The following is a 14,698-nucleotide window of genomic DNA, read 5'->3' as shown; positions in this document are numbered from 1 at the left end:
TCTCGAAGAAAGGGCATAACATAGTGAGAAATTACACGATTTGAGGTAAGTAACACTTCTAAACTTGGTTCTGAGGGTATGAATCCCCGAATTGATGTTATATAATTATTTGGAAGTGACGCACACGATAGTTGACGAGCGTGTGGATGTGCACCATTGAAATTGTGACTTGAATAAATTATATGGAGTTGAAAAATTAAAGAATCATGTTATTATATGAACATTTCCCACGTGTTAGATAAATTGAGCGGAGGCTCTTATTAAAGATCATGTTTAGGCTACATGCTGATATTTTGAGACCCATGGGGTCGTGTTGCTGTTAAATTAATTATTTTAAAATATACATTTGATAATCAGTCATACTCATCCATTGTGAGGATATGTATGGAATCGGAGGCGAATGACATTTTGCTAAGGGCTATTATTATTATTATTATTATTATTATTATTATTATTATTATTATTATTATTATTATTATTATTATTATTATTATTATTATTATTATTATTATTATTATTATTATTATTATTATTATTATTATTATTATTATTATTATTATTATGGGATCGGACTGCACACCGAAGTATGTCTTATAGGCTTTATTATTATATGGATCGGGATTGCCTGCCTGCAGCAGGCCTGATTGGCTTTATTATTATATGAATCGGGGCAGCCCACCTGCAGCAGGCCTTATAGGCTTTATTATTATATGGATTGGGGATTCCCGACTACAGCAGACCTTATAAAGCTTTACTATTTAATGGATCGGGGTTTCCCGCCTGCAGCAAGCCTTATATGATTTATTATTATACAAATCGGGACTGCCCGCCCGCAGCAGGCCTTATTGGCTATTTTATTCTATGGATCGGGGCTGCCCGCCTGTAGCAGGCCTTATAGGCTTTACTATTTTATGGATCGGGGCTGCCCGCCTGCAGCAGGCCTTATAGGCTTTATTATTATACGGATCGGGACTGCCCGCCTGCAGTAGGCCATATTGACTTTATATTACGCTTGGCTGAAGGAGCCCCTCCGGAGTCTGTACACACCCCTAGTGAGCGTAGATGATTATATATTCGGGATGGACTTCCCAGGGCATGGACTTGCCTTACTTATTTATATTGTGATGAATTTTCCTTGGACGTGGATCTTGTCCGAATTATTTACATATGGGGATACATTACCCCAGGGATAGATTAGCCTTATACGGTACTGAATGACTAAATGACAGTCGATGTGTGTATATATACGAGATGGAATATCCCTGGACTGGATTGGCCGTAAACAATACCGAGTGACCGAATAATTTGTGACCAGTATTTACCTGAGGTCTTTTCTATTGAGATGTCATATTCCTCATATCATACAGTATTGATCCATTTCACTTGTATTGGGTTTAACTGTTGAACTTGAAAGCATGCCTATATTTTTGTACCATTATTTATACTGGACTGTACTTGCGGAGCTCGTCACTACTTTCAGCCTAGAGGTTAGTCTTGTTACTTATTGAATTGGTTGTACTCATACTACACTCTGCACTTCGTGTGCAGATCCAGGTGCTTTCGGATACGTCGACTATTAGATCTCAGAGTGCTATCAGTTGGAGACTATCAATATAGTTGTCTGGAGTCCGCTGACCTTGTCTCTCTTTCTTTCAGTTATTGTACTGTTCTATACTTTCAGACAGTATTTTATCAGTCAGACATTGTATTCATATTAGATGCTCATGCACTCAGTAACACCGAGTTTTGGGAGTGTTTTATATATGTATTTGTTAGATTTTCTTCATATTAGTGGAAAGGCTATGAAGTGCGGTCGCATAATTTTTTGTGCGACCACAAAACTTGGAAATGTGCGATCACGCTTGGAAATGTGCGGAACACACATTGGGAGGTCAGAGGGTGTAATATATAACCGAGGCCCAGGGTATTATTTCATTTTGGGGACCTAGAGAGCTCGGTTTGTGATGATTTTTCGTGGGTTTTTCAAGAAATTCATCGGGGTAAATGATTCTAACTCATATTTGGTTAACATACATGAATATATCATTGTTTTCATAATTTAATCAGTATTTTGAGATGAACAATTTGGGAAAAATTGTAGAAATTTCATAAAATGAATTTTTAGGATTTGAATACTGATTCAGAGTAGGATTTGAGTGAAATTAGTATGGTTAAACTCGTTGTAAGCACGTAATTTTTGACCCGCACAACTTTTAAAAGGAATATTTCAAAAATATTTGTTTATTTCTATTTTTAATAGGATTTCAGTCAACTTTTAGTTTTAAATTTAAAACATATGTTTGAAAATACAAAAATAGTTTCATTTTTTCTATTTTATACATGTATTAGGTATTTTAGAAAGATATCACTTTTAACCCATTTTTATTTTAGTATAATCCTTAAAAATACCAAAAAAATAGTTTCATGTCATAATATAGATATTTTAATTAATTAGGATTGATTTTATATTTTTATGGTATGATATTTTAGGAAAAGAAATTAATCCTTTAGCTTTGTAGAGTTAAAGGGCCACCTTTAAAGGCAAATTTGGCCCAAACTTGAGCCCAATTTCTGACAGCCCACTCCTCCCTTCAGCCCATTTATCCATTCCCTAACCCACAACCCTTTTATAATTAAAAAAAAACCTAATTTCCTACACCCTAACAAGGCCCTCCCCTTGAGAAGAGACGGTCGCCGCCCCTAAAAAAAAGCCCCCTTCTTGTTTTCTGTCTCGCCTCATTGCCGACGAGCTCAGCCAAAAACCGGCGACGGCTACTGCTCCTCCTCCTCCTCCGTCGTCTTCCCTATTATTTGTTACTGCTACAACGGAAGGTGACGAATCTGGCCGAAAATCCGGTTTTAAAAGCTATGGAGTTTCAATTGAGGCTTTTTTTTTTGCGCCGTTGAATTGAGGTTGTCGTCGAGGTCCCGGTTCGAGCTTTCTGTTTAGTTGGTGATTCGGGTAGTGTTTGAGTTATATCGGTACTCTGTTCCTCGATGTATTCAGAGAAATTCAATATTTAAACAAATTTCAAAGCTTCTGTTCATTTAAAGGTCAGCTTTCTGTTTGCTAGAATTTTGATATTGTCTTTCTTCGCTGTTATGGGTTTTACACCGCTGCTTTTAGTTACCATAAAGTATTTTCTATCTTTGATTAGTTGGAACCTGGGTCTAAGTTGAGAACCTTCTATTATTTGACAAGAAATAAGGGTACTGTTGACAATGATAATGGAACCAATATATGATGATAGAGTAGAGTTTCACGAGCCTGATTTGCTAGTTTACTGCAAAGACAATCACATAGAACTTGAAAGAATTGTTGGATGCATACTGCAGATTCTTAATCCAAATCCAGATGCAATGTCCAAGTTGATTACTGAAATGCTAGTAAAGAATTTCTGCATTCATTAAGCAATTATTGTCAAAAGTGGAAACGTCACGCGATATGGTTCTACATGTGTTGTAGCTGCCCAATGACAAATGCTTTTGCTTTACGTTTTTTTTTATTTATAAAAGATTGTTGAATAAGTGCATTGTTTTCCTTTGAGTTTACATAGTTATCAAAATTAGTGTATTCATTTGTTACATTAACCGTTAAACTATTAAGATGCAAATGGAAACAACATAGTGTAAATGATTCTTATAATTTCAACAACTAAGCCACACACATCTTATCCACAATAATTTTCATATTTCTTGGCTTCACAATAATCTCAAAGTTTAGGAAGAATGATGAATATCGCAGTTTACTTTAGGCAAGTAAATAAATCATCGTGACTATGGGTACGGTTCCCGTGGCATGGTCACGATACGTAAATCCCAATTCGAGTGTGCGTTTCACGTGACTCGACCGGAACTTCAAATAATAATAAAAATAAACATATTGTAAGTCGCGGGTGCGTTTCACGTGACGTGATTCACAATGTGTACAAAAATCAATGAGTACGCGACATCGCGACTTATTCAAATAAACTCCATAAATAATTAAAAGCGGTTAAAAAGCTAAAATGCACAATAGGTTATAAACATGTATTAATCAGATAATTAGGCCGATTATTGATAGTTGAGCGACCGTGCTAAAACTACGAAATTCGGGAGTGCCTCACACCTTCTCCCGGGTTAACAGAATTCCTTACCCGGTCTTCTGTGTTCGCGGACCATAAATAGAGTCAAATTTCCTCGATTTGGGATTTAAAATAAACCGGTGACTTGGGACACCATAAATTATCCCAAGTGGCGACTCTGATTTAATAAATAATCCCATTTCGAATATTGTCACTTAAATTGGAAAAACTCCCCTATCCCTATCGCCCCATCGGGAAAAAGGAGGTGTGACAGCTCTGGCGACTCTGCTGGGGACAAGAACCCAGAATCTCTGGTTCAGGGTTCAGAATTCGAGCTTAGAATAGCTGTTATGATTGGCTTTCATGATTGTCTTATTTTTACGTGTTTGAGCCTAATGTGCTAAATGCCATTTTTTTTACCGCTTTGATATTGTATGAATTGTATATAAACTGCTACGAAACCTTTCCTCTCTCTGACTCTTCTAAATCTTCTGGGAAGTGCACGCTGGCGTGACTTCTTTTCTGTTAGTGTCATATCCTAATTTAGAACGAGGATCGGATCAGTTACAAAGCCGGATGGCCTTTTGGTTACCGGTACGTTGCCCCCCCCCCCCGGCTCGAGTTGTCCGCTCGGGTAAGCCAGGTCTAGAACAATACACCCAGGATTTAAACTTAGAATAACACAGCCTCATGCCGGATCCCTAGTAGGTACGTTTGCTTGCATCACGTGCATTTGACTTAGGGGACTCAACACAGGGGTTGGGTCCGTCTAGGACAGGTGTACCCAAAATTAAAAGACCATCCTGATGCATTCTTTACGTGCTACTTGTGCATTAATTTGTTTGGCTTGTATGTTGACCGGCTTCGTGAGTAAGAAAAAAAAATCCAAAAAAAAAAAAAAAAAAAACAAGAGAAAAACCAAGAGTGAGGTAAGACAGAAAAATACCTGGTTTTGATAATTCCAGTATTCAAAAATCTCGTTACTCTGTCGAAATTTCAAAAACAAAGAGAGAATCATTTCAAAACAAATCATATTTTTCTGCGCGTCAAAATGGCAAAACTACGCGGGTCTGATTCTCACCGGATGTGAGATACGTAGGCAAACCTAATCGGTTCCGGCCCCCAATTTTTAAAAATCTAAAAATATTTTCTTTATTTCCTTCTTTAGAAAGTCTTTCTTTGAGACCCCATTTTTAAAAATCCAAAAATATTTTCTTTAACTCCTTCTTTTAGGAGTCTTTTTTTTAAGAAAATCCCAAACAAATAAAAGATTAAAAAATAATTTTAAACCAAAAAAAATATTTTATTTGTAGGAGTCTTTCATTAGAAAAAAAACAAATGAAATTAAAATCCAAAAAAAAATATATTTTCTACCTTTTTTTTTTTAGAAAGTCTTTCTCCCAAAAAATCCAAAAAAAAAAAAAAACAAAAACATCAAAAGCCAAAAAATATTTTTCTTTCTTATATAGAAGTCCTTCTATTGGAAAAAATTAGAAAAAATAATCAAATTCCAAAAATATTTTCTTTCTTCTTTATAAGTCTTTCTTTCGGAAATTAAAAAGAAAAAATCAAAATCCAAAAAGAGTTAGTTTATTTACCTTATTTCTGATCCTCCCGAACTACGCACGATCTGATTCATGTTCCCACATGATACGTAGGCAACCCACATCAGGTTCGATCGACCATAAAAAAAAAGTGTTAAAAAATGATGATGATGATAATAAGGACCGACTGAGTCCATTCTAACGTGTCTCTTATTTTGAATTGTAAAGAAAGTTTGAGGTGGTCAGTTTGTGGTAAGCTGGCAAAACAAGATCCAAGGGAAAAATGCCATTGACAACTGGCATCGAAGCTGTTACAAGTGCTCAAAAGACTCAGGGTCAGAGGGTTCAACAAGAGTCTACTGTGGTTGAGGAAAATAGAGTACTAAAGCAGCAAATGACTGAAATGTGTCAAGCATGGGCCAATGGCCAAGGACCGCCTTTTTCTATTCATGATTTCCTAGAGTTCATATCCATTTCGACTACTACCATTCCGGTCTCATTGCATGATCAATCTTATCCACCTGGGTTGAGTCTTTATCCCAACTGTATGACTACAGCTGGAACTTCTGTTGCGCGCTCCCAAAGTGTGCCATTGACAACCAATCAGACAACCACTACTGTTATGCCCGTCTTCACCTTCCCACAGCCGACAGTGGTATAAAAGAAAACTCATGAGTCACAATTTGCTACCCAGCAAGAATAGTACCATTCTCCTGAGTACCACTCATACCTATTTGATCTTCCTGCAAAAATTGAGAAGCCTGCCCCAAAGATGGCACAATAAGAAATGACCCAAAGAATAAAAAGCTTAGAACAACAGTTGAAAAACATGCAAGGGTTGGCAGGTTAGAAGAGTATTGCCTTCAAGGATCTATGTATGTTCCCCAATGTTCGTTTGCCACTTGGTTTCACGCAAGGGTTGGCAGGTCAGAAGAGTATCCCAAAATTTGAAAAGTATGATGGACACGTCGACCCCATAGCTCACTTGAAAAGGTATTGCAATCAGCTAAGAGGTGTTGGAAGAAATGATGAATTACTAATGGCTTATTTTTGGGAAAGCCTGACAGGGGTAGCCTCTGAATGGTTTATGGATCAAGAAACCTCTCACTGGCATGTCTGGGATGACATGGCCCAGGCCTTTGTCAAACAGTTCCAATACAACATCGATATCGCTCCAGACCGCAATTCCCTTTCAAACCTGAAAAAGAAACCAACTGAAAGTTTCAGGGAATATGCCGTTAAATTGAGAGAGCAAGCGGCTAGAATTAAGCCACCCATGGATGACCACGAGTTAATCATTGTCTTCCTTCGGGCTCAAGAGCCAGATTATTTTCAAAACATGATGTCCGCAGTGGGCAAACCCTTCTTGGAAGCAATCAAAATTGGGAAAATGGTTGAGAATGGCCTTAAGACAGGCAAAATTATAAGTCAAGCAGTTCTCAAAGCTGCAACTCAGGCTGTCCAGATTGAATCTGATAATTTTAGTAACACGAATGAGAAGGATGAAGAAACCATGATGACAATAAGGTCGAGAAGAGGTCCTAGGAGAACATCTCGAATGTATGAGCAGCTTCATCAGGTTTCCGATGATTCCCCTGAGCACTACTATCCACCTCAGAACCCACAATACTCTATTGCTCCACGTCAGTATGTTGTCCAGCCACCAAGACACCCCAGAAGGCGAGCACCAGCACCACAAAATTTCCACCAGCTTCCACAAAATTTTCAAGTGCCCTATAACCCACATCCAAGCCAGGGGTATAAAGGGGAACAAAGGTTGAAAGATAATTTTACACCAATAGGAGAGTCCTATGCAAGTATGTTTCAGAAATTAAAGCATTATGACATGATTGCACCTATTCCTCCAAATCATGTGGACCCACGTGCAAGAAGCTTTGATCATTCTAAAAGGTGTGAATACCATTCCAATGCCCATGGGCACAATGTTGAAAGTTGTCGGGATTTGAAAAGAGAAATAGTAAGGATTATCCAGGAAAAACAGATTGTGATCCAAGATAATGACACCAGAATATTACGCAGAATCCTTTACATGCACATGATGATGCACACTTTGTAGGGATGATGTGTGGTGACATGGAGTATGAGAATCCTCTTGGGAACTTGCCGACTGAAATTGGAGAAGGCCATGGTGATTCTGATGAGCAAATTTGTGGCTAAATGTCAAGCTTAGCAATTGAAAAGTCATTCCCTTATCACTAGGAAGGAATCTTGGTAGCTTGTTTTGATATTTTTCTATTATCTGGGTTATTCCAGGGTGTGATCCAGATTTTATTTATTTTATTGAGTCAAACCCTTCTATCCCTCTATTTTGTTTGTGTGAGTCTTGTTTGTCCGTTTTGTTGCTATTTTCATTAGCCGGGTTATTTTAGGGTTGTAACTCGGATTTTAGGTTATTTGTCTTGTTGTTTACTCAATGAAATACAATTTGTCCTTTTGTGTCATTCCATGCTCAGTTCTTTTCCCGCTAGTTTTAGTGATATGATATGCATTCGGAATTTTTGGCCAGATCTTAAAAAACTGATTTAAGCTTGAATTGGATAAATGAGAAAAAGGAACTTTCGAGGATGAATAAAGAGTTGAAACACTTTGGAATTAAGCTCAAATAAAATGACCCGTGGAGGTTAATGATCTTTACCTTCAAATCATTGTGAAGGTCGGTTTTGAGGAAGAATCAATTGAAGTTTATTGGTAAGTTTGACATTAATGGATGAAAAGTATCTTCCGATCACGACACACCAAGAAGACAGACATGTTCATCAATGTTGTGTCGCGAAAGGAAACCATGTTTGGCATTCTCGAGGCTAGGAGGCCATTTTTCTGCTACCCAAACACTTTATACCCTTTCTTACCCCTTTTGAGCCTGCATTATTTTCTTTGACCACCCTCTTTTGGAATCAAGTTTAAAGTCAAAAGTAAAAATAAATGATGAAATGACAGAAAAATGAAAGGAAAAGTCCATGTCCCAAGAGTACAAACTGGGGCGACTCTTAGAAAGTACAAGTGAAAAAAAAATAGAATAGTCAAATGTCCGTTTCCCAGAAAATAGAAGTTGGGCAACTTGTTTTGAAAAAAAAAAGAAAAAAAAAGGAAAAAAGAAAAAAAGAGCAGAAAGAAAGATGAAAAAATAATAGTTAGGTCAGATGTTTGAACTACGTTAGACCTGATTCCTTTAAAAAGGATACGTAGGCAGCCTTCACGGTTCGGTCCAACCAAATAAGAAAAAAAATCCAAAAATCCCCAATATCTGAAACTGAGGCAATGATTTTATTTCACTTTTGAAAGAGTCGATTCCAAGAGTTGTAAGTCTACAACCCCTTATTTTGAGTCTACTTTGAGCCTTCATGACGTCCCTCTTTTCCAACCCTATCCAAAATTCTTCCAAATAAAGACCTCCCGATACGCCTTCAAGAATGTCAAGAGAAGCATGCAATGAGCAACGGTTGTCACGTGACATAAAACACTGTTGCTCACACAAGAAAGCAAAAGAAAAAGAAAAAGAGAAGAAAAATGAGAGAGTCTTACTAGTGAAAACCCTCACAGGCACTGTAAGACGTCGGTAAGCAGAGATGAATAAATGAGAGAGACTTGTTGGTGAAAACCCCTCGGGGCATCATTAGTCGATAGTGAGTCGTGAAGCTGATGCAAAGGATTGGCACGAACAAGCCCGACTTCAAAGGTCATAAGAATGGTAAAAGGGAAGATTGGATCAATTTGAGAGATCAGGCCGTTAAGTCCAAAATGCATGTCATGATCATTAAGGCTAGTTACCGCAAAATAAAAAAAAAATAAATAAAAAAACTCTTCCTTCTGTCCTTCCGACATGGGCATTTCTTGTTAATACCGTTTCTTCGCACCATTGTGTCCCTTCACTTTGAGTCAGTCCTTGTCAAAACAAGCAAGAAAAGATTTCAAAATCTGCTACCAGCTTTTCAGTTGCACAAAGTAAATTTGGCAAGCACAGTCAGGTGTTACAGTCAACATGCCTTGAGGATTCATGCAAAGGCTTCCCCCCAAAATACCATTGTCTGCCTACTTGGCTAAAGCAAGTAAAGATAACCTCGAGGTTAATTAGGGGCTCGGGCTCTCTGTAGTACTGAACAATGACTATGAAGTGTGCACATCGTGCAAAAGGCTCTTACCAGTTGTGATTCTCTCTGATAGACAAATTGCTCCAAAAGCAAAGCCATTCAAGATATCAGAAAGGTTATCCAAGAAAAGAAATCTCTTTTTTGAGATAAGGCTGACTGAGCCACAAATACAAATGGTGTTGGGTGTGAAACGATCAGGATTGATGCAGAGCAAAAAGTCTCTTGAAACTGACTCAAGCTGATTGAGCAAAAGCCAAGCCGCCTAAGACTCAAGGCCACAAACCGACCACCACTTTTAAAACTGACAAAATTTTCTTTGTTTGAAACAGGAACAAAGCAGTGCAAGGAAGTTGGTTCAAAAACAAAAAGAAAAAAAGAAAAGAAAGAACAAAAAGAAGAAGAGAAGAGCCAACAAAGGGAAGTTTCTCAAATCTTTGCCTTTATCTGTCTTGCTAGTGTGCATAAAATGTTGCCATTTCTCTTCTCATTTTTCCTCCTAGGATAAAAAGTCCTAGTCTGATGGATTTTCTCCCAATAAAAATCTTAGTCTGATGAATCTTTCTCCTAAGATAGAAAACCTAGTCTGATGAAGTTTCTCCTAGGATAAACGTCTTAGTCTGATGAATCTTTCTCCTAAGATAATTAAAAAAAGACCTAGTCTGATAAATTTTCTCCTAGGATAAACATCTTAGTCTGATGAATCTTTCTCCTAAGATAGAAAACCTAGTCTAACGAATTTTCTCCTAGGATAAACGTCTTAGTCTGATGAATCTTTCTCCTAAGATAACAAAAAAGACCTAGTCTGATGAACTTTTTCCTAGGATCGAAGTCTTAGTCTGATGAATCATTCTCCTAAGATAGAAAACCTAGTCTGATGAATTTTCTCCTAGGATAAACATCTTAGTTTGATGAATCTTTCTCCTAAGATAGAAAACCTAGTCTGGTGAATCTTTCTCCTAGGATAAAAATATCTTAGTCTGATGAATCTTTCTCCTAGGATAAACGTCTTAGTCTGATGAATCTTTCTCCTAGGATAAACGTCTTAGTCTGATGAATCTTTCTCCTAAGATAATAAAAAAAGAGACCTAGTCTGATTAATTTTATCCTAGGACCGAAATCTTAGTCTGATGAATCTTTCTCCTAAGATAGAAAACCTAGTCTGATGAATTTTTCTCCTAAGATACCAAAAAAAGAAAAGAGACCTAGTCTGATGAATTTTCTCCTAGGATCAAAATCTTAGTCTGATGAATCTTTCTCCTAAGATAACAAAAAAAAGGGGACCTAATCTAATAAATTTTCTCTTAGGACCGAAATCTTAATCTGATGAATCTTTCTCCTAAGATAGAAAACCTAGTCTGATGAACTTTCTCCTAGGATAGAAATCTTAGTCTGATGAATCTTTCTCCTAAGATACGAAAAAAGACCTAGTCTGATGAATTTTCTCCTAGGATAATAAGTTTAAAAAGGGGAAGTCTGGAAAAAAAAGGGTCAATTTTTAGTTTTCTTAAGTAATCAATCTTTAGTTTTCTTGAAATCAGGGGTCCCGCCTGGAGAATAGGGTTAGTTTTTAGTTTAGTCAAGCTTAGTTTATAGTCTTCTGCAAGCTCAATCTCAAATATAGGAGATGCACTTCCTAGTTTAGATTTTTTAGATTTTTATTTCTTTAGGAGACGCACATCCTAGTTGAGTCTTCAATTTTGCTCTCATCATTGCATCTTCATCAATAGCATAGGTAATTTATAGTTCTGCTAATAACTCACAAATCTTCCTAGTGTAAACTAGGGCAGAAAAAGTTTCTTTTGTTGTTTCCATTTTGTTGTAGTAGCAGGCGCCCACCTGGAAAACGAGGGAATTCATTTCTGTTTTAAGTCAGCACGCGCCCACCTGGAAAACGAGGGAATTCATTTCAAGTTTTAAGTCAACATCAGGCGCCCACCTGGAGAATGAGGGAATTCATTACTGTTTTAAGTCAGGCGCCCACCTGGAGAAAGAGGGAATTTATTTCAGTTTTAAGTCAGCAGGCGCCCACCTGGAAAACGAGGGAATTCATTTCAAGTTTTAAGTCAACATCAGGCGCCCACCTGGAAAATGAGGGAATTCATTTCAAGTTTTAAGTCAACATCAGGCACCCACCTGGAGAATGAGGGAATTTATTTCTGTTTTAAGTCAGGCGCCCACCTGGAGAATGAGGGAATTTATTTCAAGTTTTTAAGTCAGCAGGCGCCCACCTGGAGACCGAGGGAATTTATTTAAAGTTTTAAGTCATCAGGCGCCCACCTGGAGAACGAGGGAATTCATTTCAGTTTTAAGTCATCAGGCGCCCACCTGGAAAACGAGGAAATTCATTTCTATTTTAAGTCAGCACAGGCGCCTACCTGGAGAATGAGGGAATTTATTTCGAGTTTTTAGTCATCAGGCGCCCACCTGGAGAACGAGGGAAGTCATTTAAGAATTCAATTCAAGTTAGAAGCAGCAGAAGCTCGCCTCAAGAATGCGAGCTGACAGTCCGAGATGACCAAATGAAGAAGTCTCAATCTAAAAAAAAGAAAAAAAAAGAAAAAAAAAAGTGAATCCAAAATGCAGAAGCCGATGAAAGACATGAACTGCTCAAGACATGGCTGAATACACGAGCACTGCAGGTCCGGTCTTGATCCGAAGAAGCTGTAGAAGAATGAATCAGCACCTGCAGTTAGCAAGCCGCAAGGTTCAAATCAAAAGTCTGCATGAAGAACCATTCAAGCCTCAAGATCAAGCTTCAGAAGACTTATATATAGGAATCTTGTAACTCATAGCTGACAGGCTTAGTTAGCCTTTTTTATTTTATTTTTTTTGATTTTGATGTAATAACAGGACCGCGGACCGGAACCTCGACGGAACGGTATCTCACTCGACTCTGTCATCCTCTCCACACACTCCATTACTTCATTCACCTCTGAACTACACGTGACCTGATTCCTTTAAAGCCAAGGATATGTAGGTAGCTCAGATACCAGGTCTCGGTCACAATCTTTTATCCGTCTTTGTTTCGTTTTGAATAAGCGTCGGGTCATAAATCAATTACGTTGCTTATTGTTCTTTGCTCCGAAAACTTTTCGTGTTTTCAAGCAAAGAGGGGCAGCTGTAAGAACGTAATTTTTGACCCGCGTAACTTTTAAAAGGAATATTTCAAAAATATTTATTTATTTCTATTTTTAATAGGATTTCAGTCAACTTTTAGTTTTAAATTTAAAACATATGTTTGAAAATACAAAAATAGTTTCATTTTTTCTATTTTATACATGTATTAGGTATTTTAGAAAGATATCACTTTTAACCCATTTTTATTTTAGTATAATCCTTGAAAATACCAAAAAAATAGTTTCATGCCATAATATAGATATTTTAATTAATTAGGATTGATTTTATATTTTTATGGTATGATATTTTAGGAAAAGAAATTAATACTTTAGCTTTGTAGAGTTAAAGGGTCACCTTTAAAGGCAAATTTGGCCCAAACTTGAGCCCAATTTCTGACAGCCCACTCCTCCCTTCAGCCCATTTATCCATTCCCTAACCCACAACCCTTTTATAATTAAAAAAAACCTAATTTCCTACACCCTAACAAGGCCCTCCCCTTGAGAAGAGACGGTCGCCGCCCCTAAAAAAAAGCCCCCTTCTGGTTTTCTGTCTCGCCTCATTGCCGACGAGCTCAGCCAAAAACCGGCGACGGCTACTGCTCCTCCTCCTCCTCCGTCGTCTTCCCTATTATTTGTTACTGCTACGACGGAAGGTGACGAATCTGGCCGGAAATCCGGTTTTAAAAGCTATGGAGTTTCAATTGAGGCTTTTTTTTTTGCGCCGTTGAATTGAGGTTGTCGTCGAGGTCCCGGTTCGAGCTTTCTGTTTAGTTGGTGATTCGGGTAGTGTTTGAGTTATATCGGTACTCTGTTCCTCGATGTATTCAGAGAAATTCAATATTTAAACAAATTTCAAAGCTTCTGTTCATTTAAAGGTCAGCTTTCTGTTTGCTAGAATTTTGATATTGTCTTTCTTCGCTGTTATGGGTTTTACACCGCTGCTTTTAGTTACCATAAAGTATTTTCTATCTTTGATTAGTTGGAACCTGGGTCTAAGTTGAGAACCTTCTATTATTTGACAAGAAATAAGGGTACTGTTGACAATGATAATGGAACCAATATATGATGATAGAGTAGAGTTTCACGAGCCTGATTTGCTAGTTTACTGCAAAGACAATCACATAGAACTTGAAAGAATTGTTGGATGCATACTGCAGATTCTTAATCCAAATCCAGATGCAATGTCCAAGTTGATTACTGAAATGCTAGTAAAGAATTTCTGCATTCATTAAGCAATTATTGTCAAAAGTGGAAACGTCACGCGATATGGTTCTACATGTGTTGTAGCTGCCCAATGACAAATGCTTTTGCTTTACGTTTTTTTTTATTTATAAAAGATTGTTGAATAAGTGCATTGTTTTCCTTTGAGTTTACATAGTTATCAAAATTAGTGTATTCATTTGTTACATTAACCGTTAAACTATTAAGATGCAAATGGAAACAACATAGTGTAAATGATTCTTATAATTTCAACAACTAAGCCACACATCTTATCCACAATAATTTTCATATTTCTTGGCTTCACAATAATCTCAAAGTTTAGGAAGAATGATGAATATCGCAGTTTACTTTAGGCAAGTAAATAAATCATCGTGACTATGGGTACGGTTCCCGTGGCATGGTCACGATACGTAAATCCCAATTCGAGTGTGCGTTTCACGTGACTCGACCGGAACTTCAAATAATAATAAAAATAAACATGTTGTAAGTCGCGGGTGCGTTTCACGTGACGTGATTCACAATGTGTACAAAAATCAATGAGTACGCGACATCGCGACTTATTCAAATAAACTCCATAAATAATTAAAAGCGGTTAAAAAGCTAAAATGCACAATAGGTTATAAACATGTATTAATCAGATAATT

The 14,698-nt window shown here is 37.4% G+C and overlaps 1 protein-coding gene and 1 long non-coding RNA gene across 2 annotated transcripts; both read left to right on the top strand.

The window, feature by feature from the left end:
* The first annotated feature begins 2,572 nt into the window (after window positions 1-2,572).
* On the top strand, window positions 2,573-3,587 carry LOC142168418 (uncharacterized). Its single transcript, XR_012698292.1, has 2 exons — window positions 2,573-3,054; window positions 3,337-3,587. It is a non-coding gene; the product is annotated as an uncharacterized LOC142168418 (long non-coding RNA).
* A 1,992-nt stretch (window positions 3,588-5,579) lies between these two features.
* LOC142167914 (uncharacterized) lies at window positions 5,580-14,241 on the top strand. Its single transcript, XM_075228418.1, has 2 exons — window positions 5,580-13,708; window positions 13,991-14,241. The coding sequence occupies exon 1, from the start codon at window positions 6,486-6,488 to the stop codon at window positions 7,683-7,685; it is 1,200 nt and encodes a 399-aa protein (XP_075084519.1). The 5' UTR covers window positions 5,580-6,485; the 3' UTR covers window positions 7,686-13,708; window positions 13,991-14,241.
* Window positions 14,242-14,698: the final 457 nt, after the last annotated feature.

Source organism: Nicotiana tabacum, chromosome 13 (genome assembly GCF_000715075.1).
Source record: "Nicotiana tabacum cultivar K326 chromosome 13, ASM71507v2, whole genome shotgun sequence".
Taxonomy (NCBI): Eukaryota; Viridiplantae; Streptophyta; class Magnoliopsida; order Solanales; family Solanaceae; genus Nicotiana; species Nicotiana tabacum.
This window is presented reverse-complemented; position numbering and strand designations above follow the sequence as displayed.